The following is a 20,666-nucleotide window of genomic DNA, read 5'->3' as shown; positions in this document are numbered from 1 at the left end:
GAGGGCTGGGGGGCATTGGGTGGGTGGCTCGATCCGTGCCAGGTGCAGGGTCTGCTGGCTGGGTGCTGGCAGGCTTCCACCTGGCATGGGCACCGTAGCCAGCCCGTGCCCCTTTAAGGGGTCTGGGGCCGGGAGGGGGGCAGACGAGTTTCCCTGGTGTTGGCCAGAGTGGCCACCAGGGAAACCTGGGGAGGGCTAGCCTCCCACTAGTTCGAACTAGGCTTAATCCTCGTAAAATGAGGTTTTCCTAGTTCGAACTAAGCGCTCCGCTAGTTCGAATTAAGTTCGAACTAGCGGAGCGCTAGTGTAGCGCCTATGAAAGTTAATTCGAACTAACGTCCATTAGTTCGAATTAACTTTGTAGTGTAGCCATACCCTGGGTGACATAGACAGCTTCCTCAGCTCCTTTGAGAGGGCCTGTGGACTGCAACAGGTCCCCCAGCTAACTGGCTGCAGGAGCTCATCCCCATACTGAACCAGGAGGCTGCCGGGGTTCTCAATCAGCTGGAGGACCTACAGCCAGGCGATAACCAACGGGTTGAGGAGGCCCTGCTACACAAGTTCGGGCTGACCCCCGAGACGTACAGGAAAAAGTTCTGGGGGGGTGCAGAAGGGACCACGGGAAACCTATGTGGATATGGCCTCCCGCCTGGCGCAATACTGCCGCAAGTGGGTGTCTGGAGTCAGAGCCCAGACTGCAGAGGAACTGCTCAGGCTGATCATGATGGAGCGGGTCTATGAAGCATGCACACCCAGCCTGAGGCTGTGGCTCAAGGACCGAAGTCCAGAAGACCCCCAGGAGGCCAGAAGGCTGGTGGATGAGTTTACAGAGAATCGGTCCAGGTGTGAACGGGAGTCCCGGAGAGAAAGGGAATTGCGCAGAGGCCGGTTTTCGCCTAAGCAACCGAGAGAGTCACCTATGAGGCGAGCCCAAGAGACAAGGACCAGTCATCTGTGCCCCAGAGAACCAGCCAGGGCCCGGGCAGAGTTGGCCAAAAAGGACCCGCAGGACCTAACTTGCCATCGCTGCGGGCAAAAAGGCCACAAGAGGGCTCAGTGCACCAGGCACCAAGACCTGGGATTTCCCAGGGTTAACTGGCTAGAGCTGGGGGAAGGGCAGGCTGCTCCAGAGGCAGGGGCCAGCAGGCAAACCCCAGCTCAGAGTGGGGGGAAGGATGCTCAGTGCACCTCCCCTGGGAGGTCTGACCCTCGGGAGGCGGATTTCTCTGTGTACCGGGTGGGGGCAGGACAGCCCCTGCGGAGCAAGTGCCTCGTGCCCCTGCAGATGGATGGCAGGGAGGTGATGGGCTACTGGGACACAGGGGTGGAGGTGACGCTGGCCCGGCCCGAGGTCATAGCCCCAGACCACATGGTACTTAATACTCAGCTGACCCTGAGGGGCATAGATGGGACCCCGTTTAAGGTGCCCGTAGCCCGGATACATCTGAAATGGGGGGCCAAGGAGGGCCCCAAGGAAGTGGGGGTGCACCAGCACTTGCCCACAGAGGTGCTGATGGGGGGTGACCTAGAGGAGTGGCCAGATGGACCCCACAGGACCCTAGTCACCTGGCCCATAGCCAGAGCCAGCGAGGGACTGGTGACCCTGAGCCAGGGGAGGGCTGCATGCCGGGGGCTCAGGGCCCCATCCCAGGGGACACGAGGTCCAGCCAGGACGGGACTCCGGACTTAGGCAAAGGTGGGGAACAGATCCCAATCCCTGCCCCAGCGGTTGAATTCCAGGCTGAGGTTGCAGGCAGACCTCTCCTTGCAGAGGCTGAGGGACCAGGCTGGCCTCCGGGCAGCTCAGCCCCTGGGGAGAGGTGGTCAGGAGAGATTCCTGTGGGAACGGGGATTCCTGTTCCGGGAATGGCTTTCCCCCAGGAAGGTGAGGGCATGGGGAGTCCAGCGGCAGCTGGTAGTCCCCCAAAAGTATCACCGCAAGCTGCTGTATTTGGCCCACAACATCCCCTTTGCGGGCCACCGGGAGATCTGGCGCACCCGGCTGGGGCTGCTCTAACACTTCTACTGGCCGGGGATATTTGTGGCCGTGCAGCAATATTGCTGGTCCTGCAACTCCTGACAGAAGGGCGGAAAGGCCCAAGATGGGAGGAAAGCTGCTTGGGGGCCCTTACCCCGTATAGAGGAGCCCCTGGGCTTGCTGAGAGAGTTATGGGACGGGAAGACCTCCCTGGATGGAGCATCAGGGGTGGAAGATGCCCTGGCTTTCCAGGAAAGGCTCACTGAACTCATGACCCCGGCCGGAGAGACCCAGGCCAGAGATCAAGTCCAGTGGAAGGTTTGGTGCGACCACAGAGGACAGGCCTGTGCCAGTCCCCCCTGGAGCAGTGCAGCAAGTGGACAGGGGGAAGCCGATTCATGTGGGGCCTCGCCGCAGCCAGCCCGAGTCAAGGGGAGCACCCATGTCCCCAGGGCGGGTTCCCACACAGAGGACCCGAACTTCCCTAGGTCACGAGTGGAGTAACCCTGCTCAGTTTGCTCTCGGAGGGGGGAGAACTGTGACGTAGTGTTGGTACCTTGCTGGTTGCTATGCTGGGCGGTGGGCTGTGGGTGACCCCCGCTGGCTGCTGGCTGTAGCACGGCCCAGCAGGACAGGGGATGAGTCATTATGCAAGGGGCTCCCAACCTGTCTGACCAGTTGCCTCCCAGGGAGAGAAACAAAGGAAGGAGGGGAGGCCAGCCCCTGGCTGGGGGGCAGGGCTGGAAGAGACTTTTTAGTTTCTGTCTGGTATCATGGAGGAAGCAGCATAAGCAACAGACTGGGATTTAGGGGCCCAGTCTCCCCCATCTCAAAGGAGGCTGAGGCATCCTAGGCCTGCCCTGTAACCGGATTACATCTTTGCTGTGCTGTACCCTGAAGAAGCAATAAACTCCCTCTATTCTACTGGCTGGTGGAGTCTGTTCGTGCCACTACGGGGGTGCAGGAGGCGGGGGAACTCCGACGTGCCGCCACAACAATCCCCTCCTTTACCGAAACTCCCTCCCAGATCCCACACTCCAACACCTTACCCCAAGCTCTCTTTTGCACCCAACCTCCACCCCAGACCTCCACACTTGCTCCATTAATATAATGAAGAGTGCAGCCCTCAATGACTTACCAAATTCTTGGAATGGTCCCCTATCAAAAATTATTGCCCATCCCTGGCATAGATTGTACAGCTTCTGATCAGGTTGCGTCTAACTTTTTTGTTCATTTATATCTACAGTATTTTGGTCAAAATCAGATCATAATGAATTCTTTGAGATAATGTTTCAAAATCTTACCAGCTTTAGCCCCTATGCAAGAAAAAGATTATTGAATTCTATGTTATTTGCACAGCAGACATGCTAACCCCATAATTACCATTCTAATTTTTACTTGCCGTAGACAAGAAAACAAACTTCTGCTTGGTCTGGAAAAATAAAGGAAATATAGATCAAAAAGTTTGTGAAAAAGTGAGATGGGAAAGGTGCAGGACAAAAAAGCAAGCAAGGAGAAGAGTGAAATTAGAACAGGAAGACAAGGGAAAGATGACAGAAGGACAAAGAAGATGAAGGAAAAATGAGGAAGAATACTTGTTTTAAAGGAGAAAGTCCTATATCCTTAAAGGAGAAAAAACATATACAATTTTTAGCTCACCCTAGACAGGGAATAAGTAGCTGCAGCTATTGACAGCAACATGATATTTATATGCAGGATTTTAAAAGCTTGTTTTAATGTAAGAACATGCTAGATCTTTTTGAATCTGTGGAGGCTCTCCCCATCAGCTGTCTCCAATTTCTGAATCCAGTAATCATTAAAAATTTAATGTGCTTTCTTAGATAAAACAGCAAAGACATTTTATCCATTGTCAGAAAAACTGTGCTTGGTAGATGTGTCTCCCTTGTCATTTCCTCTCTAGAATTCATGATCATGTCTAATCCTTTTTTATATCTTACTCAGGATATGTCTACACTACCCCCCTAGTTCGAACTAGGGGGGGTAATGTAGTCATACGGAGTTGCAAATGAAGCCCAGGATTTGAATTTCCCAGGCTTCATTTGCATAAAGCCAGCCGGCGCCATTTTTAAATGCCGGCTAGTTCGGACCCCGTGCCGTGCGGCTAAACGCGGCACGGACTAGCTAGTTCGGATTAGGCTTCCTAATCCAAACTAGCTGTACGCCTTGTGGAACGAGGTGTACAGCTAGTTCGGATTAGGAAGCCTAATCCGAACTAGCTAGTCCGTGCCGCGCGGCTACACACGGGATCCGAACTAGCCGGCATTTAAAAATGGCGCCGGCCGGCTTTATGCAAATGAAGCCCAGGAAATTCAAATCCCGGGCTTCATTTGCAACTCCGTATGACTACATTACCCCCCCTAGTTCGAACTAGGGGGGTAGTGTAGACATACCTTCGGCTATTTGCTTCAATCTCGTGCAAATCCCAGCTGCAATTATTACTACATTTTTAGCTTTGAAAGTGAATTAACAGAAAAAATAGTGAAACACCTTATATGGGCGGAAAGAAAGAAGAAAGTGTGCATTAAAAAACAACCAGCTCAGCCCAGCATGTATAGAATGAGATAATAACTTGAAATAACCAGAACTGCTTAGTCAGCATCTTCAGCAGATATTGGTCTTCCATCATGATAAACTAGATGAAAAATATCCTGATATTTTGCCATCTTCTCATGTGTCCTCTATCCTGTTCTTACTATAACATAATATCTTGTCATGTATTCAAACAAGAAATGCATAGTAAAGATTCTCATAATTACCTTAACTTGACTATGTCATATGTATGGGTACGTCTACACTACAAAGTTAGTTCGAACTAACGGACGTTAGTTCGAACTAACTTTCATAGGCGCTACACTAGCGCTCCGTTAGTTCGAACTTAATTCGAACTAACGGAGCGCTTAGTTTGAACTAGGTAAACCTCATTTTACGAGGATTAAGCCTAGTTCGAACTTACTAGTTCGAATTAAGGGCTGTGTAGACCCTTAATTTGAACTAGTGGGAGGCTAGCCCTTCCCAGGTTCCCCCTGGTGGCCTCTCTGGGCACAACCAGGAAAACTCTTCTCCTCTCCCCCAGCCCCGGGCCCTTAAAGGGGTAGACTCTGGCCAGACGGCACTGGAGTCAGACAGCCCTGCCAGCAGTCTCTGCCCCTGAGCCAGTGGCTCCACAATGAGCCAGGCAGCCAGTGGCAGCGAGCCGTCCCCTGCCCAGTCCCAAAGCACCCAGGGGCCAGCCAGGGGCCGTAGACTGCGCGCGGCCTCCTGGTCTAGTGCGGAGGTCATGGACCTCATTGAGGTTTGGGGGCAGGCCCCCAACGTCCATGATCTCCGCACTAGGAGGAGGAACGCGGCCGCAGCCGCCATGGCCAGCAGGGGACACAGGCGCACGCAAGAGCAGGTGCGAATTAAGTTGAAGCAGCTACAGGAGGGGTACGCCAGGGCCACAAGGGGCGGCGCCGCTGCAGGGGCTGCCACCTGCCCCTACTTCACTGCCCTCCACCAACTCTTGGGGGGCAGGGCGGTCCGTGCCAGCCCGGGGGACAGCGAGCCGGGACCAGAGGGCCCTGACCTGGGCGCACCGGAGGGGCCACCGCCAGCTATTCCAGCAGGGTCGTCCAGGGAGACCGTACCGGGTAAGTAGTTTGAATTAAGTAGTTCGGGGGGGGAGGTGGGAGGGAGACCAGAGACCGCGCGCGTGGGCCATGCCTTCCACGGATCACGCAGACACCTGTGCACGTGCGAGCACGTGCCATGCCACCCTTGGGCAGGTGGCTCCAGCTGCGTGACACCCAGGGGCCATTGTCCAATAGGCACATGCTTGTGCAAAGAGACGTGACATGCTCCCAACCCCGGGGCAGCACCCAGCAGGATGCTTTCCCTTCACATGTCCCCTCTACACGGAGGCAGGGGACATCTCTCCCCCTCCCCCCCCCCCGCCTCGGCCACACTATACATGGCACAGGGACATGGGTGCGGTCTTGGGGCAGCTCCCAGTCCCGGGGAGAGCCAGACATCCTGACCATGGCCTCTGTACAAGCACAGCGGCTGTGACGGTGCAGGACATGGTCACCCTCACGTTGCGGAGTTGGGGAGGGGGCTGGGCATCATCCTCTGCGTCCCCAGGGAGAACTGACCACTTCTCTTCTTTCTCTACAGCTGCACCAGCTGCTCGTGCAGGGTGCACCACCCCACCCGGGACATGCTCCCGCACCTGCGGCCTGCTCCGGACCGCCAGCATGGAGCAGGAGTACTGGGAACAGCACCTGGGGGCCCTGCGAGCCGTGCACTACACACTACAGGCCTGGATGCGGGAAGACCTGCAGGTCCGCCACGAGCTGCTGGCTGAGCTCCGAGGGCTGAGCACCAACCTGCAGCTCCTGCTGCAGAGCATGGTGCCCCGTGCTGGTCCTGCGCCTGCTGCCCCCCTAACTGCTGTCCCTCCTCCCACTCCTGCCCCCCCTCCCACCTCTTCCTCCTCAACCCCCACAACATCTTCCTCAATGTCCACACCCCCCACCTCAACCTCCGCACCCTCCACCCCATCCCCCAGGGGATGCCGAGGCCCCCTACCTCGCCGTGCTGGGAGGCGGTTGGCCCAGCGAGACCCCCACTCCTGATCCTTCAGTTTCCCCACCCCCTCCTTTCCCTTGCTTCCCCCTTTTAGCTCCCTCCTCCCAGTTTTCCCCCTCCTCTCTCCCACCCTCTCTCTTCCCCTCTCCCACCTCCTTTTCCCAGTTTCCCCGAGTTTTGTTAAATAAAGAGAGTTTCTAGTTTTGTCCACACGTTATCTTTATTTTGTACATCAAGAAGAGGGGCTAGGGAAGGGTAACTGGAAGGAGGTGAGGGAGGAATGGGGTACGAGCCCCCGATGGGGAGGACTGGGCTGGCTCTGCGGGCTTCTGGAGGTGGAAGCTCTCCTGCAGCCGCCCAATTGTCCCCTCTCCCCAGATGGCAGCCTGCGGCAAGTGCAGCCAGGCTGATGGCCGAGTGGTGTGATGTGCCCAGTGTGGGTAGTCTGGGCACTCCAAGACAGGACTGCTTTGCAAGCGGGGCACCCCTGAGAACTGTGTGTCCAGGGTGGGGGTCGGGTCCCTTTAAGCGCAGCCCTGGGCTAGCCTGAGACAGCATCTCCAAGCTCTAAGTCCTCCTCTGATGCCCTGCCGGCACTGCTTCCGGCCATCCTTAAGCCCGCTTCAGGGTCCACTTAATGTGGACATGCTAGTTCGAATTAGCAAAACGCTAATTCGAACTAGTTTTTTAGTCTGGATCCGTTAGTTCAAATTAGCTTAGTTCGAATTAACTAATTCGAACTAAGTTAGTTCGAATTAACGTTGTAGTGTAGACGTACCCTAAATGGCCAGATTTTCAAATGGATAGGACTGATTTAAATTAAATGTAACTGACGAATTTTAATGTGTGGGTTTTTTCCCATCTATGTACAGAATAAATTGTATGTGCACCGAGACATTTGCAAATGTGCACCACCAATAGGACACATGAAACCTAGCTGTAAGTGCTCTGCTGATCAGCTGGGCTGCATTTGAAGTAGTAGACCACATCATCTCACTCCTATTTTCTATTCATAGATTGAAAAACACAAGTTCTCTTGCTTGTTCAACTCTCAACTGGTTTTGCACTTGCAAAGGAGACTACTTGTATAAAAAGAGTGAGCCCTCCAGCATGCTTAGCTAGTAACTTCCACAAATTAAGTGATTTGACTTTCATTAAAACTTCAGCAGCACACAGACACTTCTTCATACTATTTTTGTATTTAATTTAAATTACTGTAATAAATTATAAGAATGTAACACCTTAAAATAGGTTGTCCATTTCAAAATTAATCTCAAATTTATTCTGGGTAAATAAATCTATATTTAATATCAATTTTAAAATTCAAATTTTTTATTTTAAAAAATTGTCAGTGTTCAAACATCCTTTCAATTGTGCACCACACCTGTTGAAAAAAATTAGACTTCTTGGGTGTTGGGCAATTTTGAATATCTGACAGCTGTTCTCAATGGAAACTAAAGCATTGAGCACTTTTAAATCTCTGACCCTTTGTACCCAGTTTGCAATCATATCAGAACATCTCATTAAATGAATGTATGCATGTACAAACAAAATTGGGCTCATGTATGTTGAGGTATAAATGGAATAGTAGCAGTTGTAATAAGAATACTGTATATGTGCAATATGGATGAGTTATGGTTACTATTTTTGCATTTCCTACCTTTAGAATGTTTTAAATTTTAGCTTTAACTTTACATTTCTGGCATTAGCTACTGTTAAAATGTTCTGAATCCTTCCATCCTTATCATACCTTACCTTCATTGAAACATCACAGCTATTATAATCTTTCCAGGCTTATCTTTCTTTTTACAGTATCTTAGCCCAGGAAATACTTCACCTTACTCTGTAGTAATAAAGTTTTCTTAAATACTTCTTAAGGTGGGATTTTACCAAAATCACTTCTAAAATCTGAGAGACAAATTCCATCTTTGGATGCACATGCAAGTCTCCCTTTGAAGTCAAGTGGAGCAATATAAGTGCATTTGTGCACAGAATTCTGTAATTCATTCACCAAAATATTTGTGAAGTAGTAAGATTTTCAACATACATGCAGTCTCATTGGGATGCTGGGAACTAGTGGGACAGCCTAGGACCTATACAAAGCCAGACAGCCCCTGTAGCTACTGCCTGCTCCTCCCACCTGCTCTTACCCTGCTGGGACCAGTGGAAGAAGCAGCAACAGGACAGGCAGAGAGGCCACTTGCAGATCTGGCACCATAGGAGCCCCATGTGGCAGAGAGGTGGAATTACTGCTTTATGCCGGCTGCCTTCCTTCAGCCCCACAATGTGGTGAAGACTCCAGTCAGGAGGGAGGACTACTTGGGGCTGTCCGACGTGCTCTATGACTGGGCAGCCATGCCCTGCCCTCACATGCCGCAGGAAGATGTTCCCTCTCCTCCCCCTCACCAGGACAGCAATGGATATTGTGATTCCCCTCCCACCCACACATCTCAGTATCTGGGCTGGGCCTGGAGAGGCTCCTACCTGGCCGCACCGCCTACCGGCTCCTCCTTCCTGGACTCCACCTCATACACATCATTGAAGTGGAGGATGACTAGGTCACTCTGGCTCTCGTCTAGGAGCTCTGGGCAAGGGCTGGGGCTGTCCTTGTCCCCAGGCCCAGCTGCAGCAGAAAAGGGGGAACAGCCCTGCTCCTGAGGTAGCAAAGGCTCCATCCCCACTTCCCCAGCAGGACAAGATGGCGCCTGAACATCCACTCCCAGAGGGGCGGGGGAGGGGCAGGCCCAGCCCACTGAATCATGTGGCTTGATGGGAGGGAGGAGGAGCTGCTGTAGCTCTCAAAGGCTCCTGGTGTTTTAGCTGGAAGGCTATAAATATCTCAGGGTGGCATCCTCACAAATCCCAGACACTTTGCCCAGTCCCTAGGTACAGCACCTCACATAGATGCTATTTCCTTTTCCCTGCTTTACACACAATTACAGGGGCCCAAAATTGATGGGCCCTGTACAACACTACTCAGAGACTAGAGAGAATGGGCAACCCTCTCCCAAGCTATGGCTGCTTGATAGGAAGCCCTACCCATCTACTATGAAATAGAAGTATGTCCTCCATGAAACACTAGTATCAGCATTAAAGTGGAGGGAATAGTAAATATTAACAGTTCATGTTAAATCAGAATGGAAACTTCTCAATTTTTCTCCAAAACTGAAAAGATTTAGTTTTGAGTTAAATAAAACATTTCTTTTACCCCAAGACACGTTGGGGCTTTTTGTTTAGTTTTTGGGTGTTTTAATCCTCTTTTGTTTTTAAATAAATTTAACTTACTTTCTATATGAAACATTATTTCTAAACAAAACATCAAACCATTTTGTCTCAAAAATAGCAAAACAAAAGTTTCACCTTTTCACATTTATTTTTTCCTTTTTTCCCAGCCCAAATTTTTAGCTGAATTAGATCCAAACTCACAGCTATTTTCAGTTGACCCAAAATTGCATTTTTCATTGAATAAACTAATCATCCAAAAATTACACCTTAAGTCACCACCCATGGAACCAGATTGCTGAGATCTCAATGACATTTTACACAATGACACTCGTTGCCTCTGTAGGCTGCTGTTAGTACTAACAGTCAAGGTGGCACAGATTATTTATTATTCTTGGATAATAGCTAGATCAGGCTAATGATACTCAGGAGGTATTAAGAATCAGGCATGAATACATAGAACCACTTAAAATATCACATTAAAATATGGCATGTTAAATACGACTGTGATGGAGTGGTCCCTTATCACCTGTAAGGCAAGAGAGAGAGCCCTGAATAGTCATGCTCCACACCTGGAAGATGACTGAACTAATTACCACCTGACCAAAGGAGGCAGAGTTAGGCTTTTTAATGAGCTGAGGGAGTTCAGTTGAGAAGGAGGCTGGCTGGAAAGTTGAGAGGAGATTTTGCTATTTATGCTGAGGGCTAGCTGGGAGAGATTAGCTGGAGGCCGTTGTAATGGCTTAGAGAGGTTGGTGATGCCTGAGCTGACTGCAGCTGGCCCTTTGCTGAAAGGGGACTGACCAATGAAACTATGGAGCAGGGAAAGTTGCCTTGAACTATGTAAGAGAAAAAGCAGGGCTTGAAGAATGGTCTCAGACCAGCAAAAAGAAAGAAAGATTTGATATCAGGATTTGAAGAAGGAACTTCATTTCATAAAGAATGAAAACAGAATTAAAGTCAACAATTGTATAATTGTGTAGTCAGTGACAGAAGCTGTGAAAATAGGAGACATTAACCTCTGGAAAATGGTGAAATGGTTTAAGTAATATGATGGTGACAAGCAAACATGGTGGAGATCTACTGATATTATATACATGATATTTGCTTTTCTCTTCTCTTTTACTATATAGAGTCATTTAACAAACAATTCTTTATCTTCACTTGGATTCTTCTTAATATAATCCTCAGACATCCCTAGTGGCACTCTACACATAACCGCACTTATTTCCATCAGGAATTTAGGCTGTTGACAAGTAACTTTCATTTTCCATAAGGTCTTTCTTGCTGCTAGTCTGAGTGAAAGGATAATGGGGGAAAAACTGAATAAACAAAGTGGCAGTCATAGCCTCATATGGTGAGGCTATTACACACTAGCTCAAAAAAGAAGACAAAGCTGAAGACAAAGACAAGTTGAGGAGGCAAGACCAGGTAGGGAGAAGTAACTCCCTTGCAAAGGACCTAAAGGAAGGGCCACTATTTTCAGAGAAGTGAAAGATCTTTTTTGTTTATGCCAACTGGGACGCTATCATCTGAACTGTTAGGTGACTTGCCTAGAGAGCTAAGCCACAGAGGACCCCACTCCCAGTGAGAGAGCTGGGAGAAGACACTGGCTGGGACTGGTTATGGCCAAGAAAGCAGCCACCAGAAGGGGATGAGAGATGAAGTCCCCTGCAATGCTATGTCTGGGCAGGAGGAGGCAACCTAAAGGTAAAATAACATTGTTTACAGTGATCTATTTTGATAGGGTTCCTATTTCAAGGGTCTTACTACACAGAGTCATGGGAGGATTTATCTTCCCTCCCTCACTCCCTAACCAGTCACTGCCCACTAGCTTAACAAAAGAACAGTTATATTACTTTCACCATGGCACTTTAAAACAGATCCTTTTGGGCAGCCTGCAATTATTTCAGTTTGCTACATGGGGTGAATCTAAACATTTTCATTATTGCTCTGGGTTTATGCCCATAGAATAAAGGATTAGTTAGAGGAAATTAAAAGAATATTTAAGCCTTCATTAAATGGCAGTGATAGTATGAAAATGGTTGTTAAAATTACTTTCTGATAATCCATATGCCTTTTTCCTGAATGTTATACATATCAAATTTGCTCATTTTACAAACAAAACTAGAAGTTGATTAACTATCAAAACTGCAGACTCACAGGGAAAAAAATTAAGATAATGCTACCAACCATTTATAAATACCCTTAACAATAAATGTACTAAAATATTACGAATTTTTTCTTTTAGACTCTAGCAAACTATCCTGTTGTTTGTTTTGAACTGTCTTAATTAAAAAATCAGTAGCTTCAGGGGGTAGCCGAGTTAGTCCATACAGGATAAACTTAAAAAACAACAAATAGTCTGGTAGAACATTATAGACTAACAAAAAAAAGATGTAAATGTGCAGTTCAATCCTAAACTCAAAATTCTGGTCATCTGAAGAAGTGGGCAGTGCCCACGAAAGCTCATGATACCATCTACATCTTTTGTTAGTCTATAAAGTGCTACCAGACCATTTGTTGATTTTTAAGTTTAAAAAATCATTGGTATTGTAAGTGCACTATACAGACAACTGAAAAGTGGCTGAATACAAATGGCATTAATTTTCTACAGAAAATCAATCTTACAGCAAAGACCAAGCATAGAGCACCTCAGTCCAAAAATAATTGTAATAAATATGAATTTGTTATACCAGTTTTATGGCTTCATTTTGCAGTAACATTTGCTAGCCATCTGGGAGTGTAAAAAAGAAGACAGATTGGAGTGAGCTTTTGCAACATGCTTAACATATTTTACTAGCTATTGCATATTATGTTAGAACATATGCAAAAAAAAGTTAAATTATAGATCATGAATCTCTAGAAATCAGAAAAAAACAAAAGAATATTTAATGAAATATTACAATAAACCTAGTTAACTTCTTAAGCAATAACTAGAAACAATTAACAAGAAGAGACTGTTGTACAACATATAAACTCCTTGTACATTTAGAATGGGACTTACAAAAGTGCTAAGCATTGACCTAACAGTTCAACCACTGAAGTCAACATTAATTTTATTGGGAGAAGCGTAAACACAATGCAGAGCATTTTGGAAATTTCCACCTTTCCAATCCTGCTCCCTTTTCAGTCAATAACAAAACTTAACATTAGTGGGATATTGACCAGGCTTATGACATTAACAAAATAGGGAAAGGGGTTTCACTCTTTGTCCCCCCCCCCATCCCATTTATTTTGTTTATTTTAATTAAAAAACAAAACTATTTGGAAGAAGCCAGTCTATAAATGGAGATGTCTCAGCAATGTGGACTAGGTCTACACTACAAAGATAAATCAGAAAAAGAAATTTACTTTTTTCCAATTTACTTCCGAAAGAGGCTTTTCTGAAATTTGGCCCATCTACATAGGGCTAAATTTTGGGAAAAACCCTATTTCCTTCTTCCTTGTAAAACGAGGTTTACCGGGATGCTGAAAAAACATGCCCACTTTTCTGATTTTTTTTTCCCGGAAAAGTGAACACGTTCCTTGGGTGTGGCAGAGCTTTTTCAGGATACTTCAGGTATCCCACAAAAGCTCTGCAGTCTAGACATACCCTGTGCTGGTAAATAATCCTTATTTGAAATCAAATTGTTGTTTGAATTGTAGCAGTTTTGGTCCCATGATATTAGAGATACAAAGTGAGTGAGGTAATCTCTCTTATTGCACCCAGATTTGCTGATGAAAGAAGTAGAGGTGGGTGACAGGGAGGGATCACATGGGGATTACCTGTTGTGTTCCCTTCCTCTGGGACATCTGGTATTTGCCACTGTCAGCAAAGAGGATACTGGGTTAGATGTACCTTTGGTCTGACCCAGTATGGCCGTTCTTATGTTCTTATGAGCAGGGCTCGCCAAGCAGCGGCGAGCCCCACTCGCCAGCCGTGAGGTTCAGCACTCTGCGCATGTGCAGGCTACACTGCACATGCTCCGACCGCGCTTGCGCGGCTGTGCCGGCTTGTAATCTACTCGCCACGGGCGAGTAGATTACACTAATTGTCGAGTCCTGCTTATGAGGAAGAAACAACCTTTTGAGCCATACAGATGATCCTATAATCATTTGGGGCATGTGCTCCTTTTGGTTGCACCTAGGTAATTTTGTTTTTCTACACAAATAATTGTAATTCATTTAGCATTAGAAAAAAGTGATTAGAAAAGGAAATTAATAAAATACCCCTGGGATATCTGATTAATTTTCACAATCTGGGTACAACCATAAGTAGATGGTAGTAGTACACTAAGAAACACAGTGTATTTAAGAAAAGTTGTACAAATTGTTTTTCCCTAGTCTAAAACTCAGTAGAACTTAAGCAAATTTTATTTCTTGCATCAAAACTGTGAATTTTTAGTGTTTGTGAAAATTAGTGATTTGATAGCCCAGAAGCATAAATTCCTCAATTTGTCCTAAAAATGAATTTGGAATTGATCCTGACCAGTGGGAAATCTTGGCAAGTGATCATAGTAAGTGTTACCATCATCTCCGTCAGGGCATCAAAGTCTGTGTTGGGAGCTACCTACTACATCTTGCAGAGAAAAGAGCCCATAGGAAGCAAGTTGCTCCCAACCAAGTTACATATATTTTCAATAATTGCCAAAGATCATGCAAATCTCAGATGGAATTATTCAGTCACATGAGACATTGAAAGCCATCTACAGCATAGGCTTCAATTCCCAGTTTCTGTAGACCAGGGGTGGGCAATAATTTTTTGCCAGGGGCCATTTAAAAAATTTCTGAAGTAGCCCCAGGCCACAACAGAAGGGGTGGAGCCTCAAGAGGAAGAGGTGGGGCCAGGATACTTCCCGGTTCGCCACCCCCAGACCTTTGCGCACCCACCTACCTCCCCTCCCCCTTTCTCCTAGGTGCCTATGTCTCTGGCTGGGAGGAGACTTCTCACACTCCTGATTGGCCTGAGGGCAGAGGAGCGCACAAAGTTTCCTCCACCCTGGCCCTGCCCTTGATTGGCCTGGGGGCAGGGGAGTGAGCAAAGCTCCTCCCACCTTGCCAGGAGCAGAAGGTGCTTTTAAGTCTGCGTGCTGCTCATAGGGAGGGGCCAGGGCGGAGGAAACTTTGCACGCTCCCCCACTCCCAGGCCCTGATTGGCCTGGGGGTGGAGGAGTGCACAAAGCCTCCTCTAGCCCTGTCAGGAGGACCTGGCGCTTCCAAGCGCCGCATGCTCCTGGCAAGGTGGAGGAAACGTTGCATGTTCCTCCTGCCCCCAGGCCCTAATTGGCCATGGGGCAGAGGAGCGGCAGGGCCTCTGCAGTCTAGATCCACCTGCTTGGCAGGCCGGATCCAGCCCATGGAGGCCCTTTTGCCCACCCCTGCTGTAGACAAAAGGATGCCAACAGTCCCAAGAAAAGGTATAGAATAGACACCAGTAGTATATGATTTCCTGCTGTTCATATTCAGAGTTGTATGATTTCAGTGGAACTATTCATAGTGGTCAAGTGTAGTATGTGTTGTAGTGTTTTCAGGGTGGGGGCCCAAGCCTCTCTATAAATTCACTGATCACTTGATTCTGCCCACAAGACAGTTTCAATGTAGTAATCAGCAATGTTGCCTTTCCCACGTACAAAAGACTGATTGGATTGGTATTTGTGGTATGCTGTAGCGACATTTTATGGAGGCCACAGCAATTTCTGAAGGATTTAAGTTTTATTTAAAAAATAAAATGTTAGCCTCCATGGTTAAGAAAATAATAGAGTCATCAGACTAACAGCCAAAATCATATTTCAAAGAGGGATATGATGTGTTTCTATTCATCTCAATGCAATAATAACCAATGGAGTTGCCAGAAGGTCTCACGTCTGAGGGTCTCAACTTGGATTGGTGGACAATGCTACAAGGGGCAGAACGTTGTAGCTTGGGAGTGGGGCCGGGCCAATCAGGGGCGGGGTCAGGGTGGAGGAAGCTTAAATAAGCTAAGCTACAGTAAATCTTGCCAAAGTTTTGCTGCGGTGCTGGGTGGAACAGGTCAGGGTAAGGTGGCGCCCCGATCCTGCTCCCTGTCTGTAGCGCTAGATCGAGTAGAAGAAGCCTCGGTGACATGCCTCTGCTCTTGGGCTGAAGCTTTGGGTAAAGTGGGATAAACCCCAAAGTCCTAGCCCGGTTCCCCGGCTGAAGTGCTAGGCGGGCTGGCGGGGAGAGGGCCTGGAAGCAAAGTGGGTGGACCATTGCCCGTTCAGGGCTTCTCATTGCTACACCCCTGCTATTAACCCAGAAGCATAATAACAATTTACATGCAAAGATAATGCTATCTTAGCTGATCATTTAAACAGAGATATGCATTCGTATTGTGGATAAAGCTTGTTTATAGCACCACTCATCTCCCCTACTGTATAGCTAGTTAGTGCTTCTCACTAACTACATGCAGGAGAACACAAATTTGATACGGCCTCTATAGACAGATTCACAAAAGCCAAATTAACTTGGCAGGCAGAGGAGGGTTCAGAATGGTTTCCAAAGCCTTGCTGATACATGGTGACTTAATTAATTTTGAGATGTTCATTCATCTCCTTATCAGGACAATGAAAAATGCTGTCAAAGCCTTTGTATCCCTGCTTGAGTTATTTCCCAGGTTACCTCTTAGTCACTACCTTTCAGTTTTCTTTTAAGTTTTCTTTGCAATAGCAAAATCATATTTGCTTAACTACACTAGACACACTTTGTCACATTTCAGTGTCCTTGATATACTTTTGAGCCTGCCTTATCCTTTAGCAAACTTTGGCAAAATTTACTGTAGCTTAGCTTATTTAAGGCACAAATGTACAACTGAAATATTACATTATTCCCTTTCTAAATTATGATATAACATTCGTAGAAGCACCAGTTGTGTGAATGGCAATTCACAGAGAGATATTTTTATCTCAGTCTCCCAGTACTTTGCAATATAAGATTCTTAGGAAAACAATTTGTTAGCCAGAATCAGCATAGGAACTTAACATTTGTTTTGTATAACAAAGTTTAATTACTATTTTTAATCTATTAGCTCACTTAAAATGAACACTTATTAAATTGTCAGTAGGGTCCATATCAATACAAGGAATTAGGTACCTAGATCCAAATTTTTGGCACCACTGCAACCTACATAATCTCTGGTTTGCTGCTTCCTAACACTGTAGATGCCTACATTTTTGCTGTAAAAGTACACAATGCTTCCTCATTGTATGTGTCTGGATGCCTGCTTCCTAACACTGTAGATGCCTACATTTTTGCTGTAAACGTGCACAATGCTTCCTCACTATATGTGTCTGGATGCCTATATCCCACAGAAGCCTGAGTACAATACACAAACCAGGGAAAGATAGGCAGAGGAACACCTGTTTCACCTATGGGATCCTATCTGGTAGTTGTACTCAACTTCTCCTGATGAAACTGTTGCACTGTGTATTAAAAGTCATTGGGCCAGAAAGAGAGAGAAAATGAGTGACCTTATAATCTTAGAACATGGTGGTTAGGCCAGCATTTGGGAGGTAGAAGACTCAGACTTCATTCTCCCAGCTCCGATTCTTTATTTATACACAATGGAGGAGTTGCAGCAAGAGAGCCCCACATCAAAATATCCCATAGTTCAATAGGCAGAGCTCCTCTCTGAAATGTGAAAGGCCCTGTGCAACTCCTTTCTTTCCCCATTCCTGAGGAGGGAAGGCAATCTAGGGCTATGTCTATTCTGCAGAGCTTTTCCAGGTTACTAGAGGTATCTCAGAAAAGCTTTGCCGCGTCGAATGCACATGTCTGCTTTCCTGAAAAACTTTTTGGAAAAACAGACGTGTTTTTTCAGCATCCCTGTAAACCTTGTTCTACAAGGAAGAAGGGATGTTCTGAAAGAGGCTTTTTTTCTGACATTTGGCCCAGTGTAGATGGGCCAAATGTCAGAAAAGCCTCTTTTGGAAGAAAAGCGGAAAAAGATTTGCAAATTGCGGTGTAGACGTAGCCTGGGCAAGTGCTCTAATGACTGGGCACCACCACCTCCTCCAGTTGTTTTGTATGGAGGGAGGCATGTCACAAGAAATTACTTAGATGCTTAAACTGCCGGCCGGAGGCAATGGTTCCCAGCTGTGGCTCACAAGAAGAGAAAGGAGCTTTCCTCCAGTCTGGACATATGCACCCAACTTTGAAAGGGGCAGATCTCAGGATACAATCCTTTCACGAGCATCTTCATTGGCTAGTTTAGGCATTCTCTGCCTAGTGTGCAGGCTTTTGTGAGTCTCATTCTTAGGCACCTATCTCTCCCCATGCATTGTATAGGGAGTCTATGTGCCTGACTCAGGCTTTGTGGGTCTTATAATTTTTCCTGGATTTTTTAGGACCATAACAGTTAAACATTGCCTCATTCTCTTTGTGGGCCTGGATTTAAGTGTATTTGCAGCTTTGCTTACAACAAGCTTGATATCTTCCAACTGTAATTTCTCTCAATTTACTTCTTTGCTCCACCTCATGGACATTAACTTTGCCGAATATTTGTATTGATGTTGCCCCTGTACCTTCACTCATATTGCCATCTAATATATTTTTACACCGTTAATTAAGTCTTAGCCAAAATTATTTACAGGAGGCTGCAGCCTCATGGAAATTGTATCTTGCATAACACCTCAAGGCTAGAGGTGAGTATTCTTATATGGAGTAGTCTCAAGATGCTGCTGATTTGCAAACCTGATTCAGGAAACCATAAATTGCCTCTAATATCACTGGGGTTGGGTCCATGTGGGCAGGGGAAAGAGATGGCTTGTGTAATTCCATTCTTGGAATTCTGGGCGACATGCACAAGGAGATATGACGTTGCAATAGAAGCCTGTATTGCAGTAATGTTCTGAACTGTTTTAATAATTTTGTAATTGATTGTAGCAGGACTCCCTCTTCCAAAGTGACCCATGGATGGTGTTGCAGGCATGCCCACCTCAGTTCTGGCCTGAGTCTTCCTGTAATTTTCTTTTAAAAGAAGTTTCCTTCTGGGTCTAATCTGTTGAGTCTTTTTATGGTTTCTAATATCCTTCCAAAGACCAAGCTCTTCCCCCTTGGCAAAGGGATCACACAGCTCCCCAAACCCCACCTAATCCTTTAAATTGTCCTCTGCTGGTTCCATCCAGGCTGGCAGCAAAGTCTTGCAAGACACAGATCTCAAAACAAAACCTTCATAATAGGAGCCCTTATTCCAGGTATCTCTATTGGGTTGCACCTTTCCCTTTGCTTAGAGGCCAGGTCATATCTCAGTCCTTTATCCACTAGTCTGTCTCCTCCGGTGTCTTCAGGGCTCCTTCAGGAGCTTTTTTGCTTCCTGCAACTTCTCTGGCTTAGACATAACCCTCACCCTGTGTCTCTCCCAGGCCTTTCTCCCTTATATTCCCCCAGAGGCCTGATTGGGTCATATGTCCCAATCACTCACATGACCTTGATTTTTCCCACCTGCGGAGGACAGTTGGCTGTGTCACAAGCGGAGCTCAGACCCATCTCTCCTTCAAGGGTCAGCCACCCTATGACACTACAACTATACATCCGTCAATTTGTTATAGGCTTTATGTGACTAATTAGAATCATTAACACTGGTCCTATAATAGACAGGTAACTGCTTCTGGTGTAATGTATACTCTGGATTCTGTAATTTCCCCTCCAGCTGATCTGATTAAGTGGTTTTACCCATGAAAGCTCACAATATAATATATTTGTTAGTCTCTAAGGTGCTAGAGGACTGCTCATTTTTATAAATTTCATGTGATTTTTCGGATTTATGTGATTGAGAGATTTTGCAACTTCATTAAAAGTTTAGGACACATCTTCCTGGCTCTTCTTCCCACACAACAACCTATTGTACAACCAAACCAATCTGTTAACAACACCAACAGAACCACAAGGGAAAAAATAATGAAGCCATTTCAGACATACCAACTGCTTATTCACAAATAAGAATTAACAAGTGTGTAATGTGAACTGTGTGTGCGTGTGTGTGTGTGTGTGTGTGGTGTGCACGCCAAATGCCAAGCTTCTATTGTCTTTCTCAATGATAATGGAAGCTGATCTCTGAAGTGCTCCTCCTGTTCTCCTTCTCCCTTCATGGAGGTGTCCCAACCCCAATGTCTTCCTGTGCCTGGACTGGCTGCAAGACGTGGTACCATGCAGAGGGGTGTCTATAGCCATTGATGCTGTCACAGGCTCCAGTACTGCAGCTGTCAGAGAAGGCAACTGTTGGGGTGGTACTGAAGCTGGTGACCTCACTTAATGGGCTACCAGGTTGTTTGGCCATTCCATAAACAAATGGTCCTGTTCCCTTTGTGTTTCCTTGAGGAAGTTGTCGAGCAGTTTCTCCTTCCAGTTCTCTATCACTGCAGAACATCTCAACCATAGTTCTCATGTATATCCTTCATTGATGGACAGTCCTCTCTCTAGGAGTCCTGGTTGGATGAGGGTTGGTCCATCTAAGGTGGAAGTACTTCCTGGATAATGAAAGAGTCTTTTTTTTTTATCGTGGAGAGAAAAGAGAGGGGGAAATGACTTTACATTCTGCTTTAACACAAGGACAAAGTTCACAATACTTTATCTTTATGTAATGCTTTTCTTGCTTCTTTATAAAATGTACTATTCAGAAGTTCCTGCTAACACTGGCAGCTTACAGACTTACTGTGTTAAGAATAATATATTAAAAAAATAACAGTTTGGGCCAAGCACAGGGATGATGAGGTGAAGTCTTAATAAGGGCACTGTTACCACTGTGAAGTCTAACATTGTTTCAGACAGGGAAAGACTTAGAAATATAAATCTCTTGGAAGTATCAGATGGAAAAGAGAAGTAATTTCCTAGATCAGTGGTGGAATTCCATCTACCCATGCAAGGGAGAAAATTTTTGGTG

The 20,666-nt window shown here is 46.5% G+C and overlaps 1 protein-coding gene across 1 annotated transcript in view; it reads right to left on the bottom strand.

Annotated features, from left to right (window-relative positions):
* The window catches only part of LOC102444815 (uncharacterized), a 38,373-nt gene extending 20,753 nt beyond the window's left edge, over positions 1-17,620 (bottom strand). Inside the window, exon 1 of the mRNA XM_025181630.3 lies at positions 9,050-17,620. Coding sequence (XP_025037415.1) covers positions 9,050-9,240 — 191 coding nt within the window. The 5' untranslated portion in view covers positions 9,241-17,620. The remainder of the gene's footprint in view (positions 1-9,049) is intronic.
* Between the last annotated feature and the right edge of the window lie 3,046 nt (positions 17,621-20,666).

Source organism: Pelodiscus sinensis, chromosome 6 (genome assembly GCF_052426305.1).
Source record: "Pelodiscus sinensis isolate ZL-2025 chromosome 6, ASM5242630v1, whole genome shotgun sequence".
Taxonomy (NCBI): Eukaryota; Metazoa; Chordata; order Testudines; family Trionychidae; genus Pelodiscus; species Pelodiscus sinensis.
This window is presented reverse-complemented; position numbering and strand designations above follow the sequence as displayed.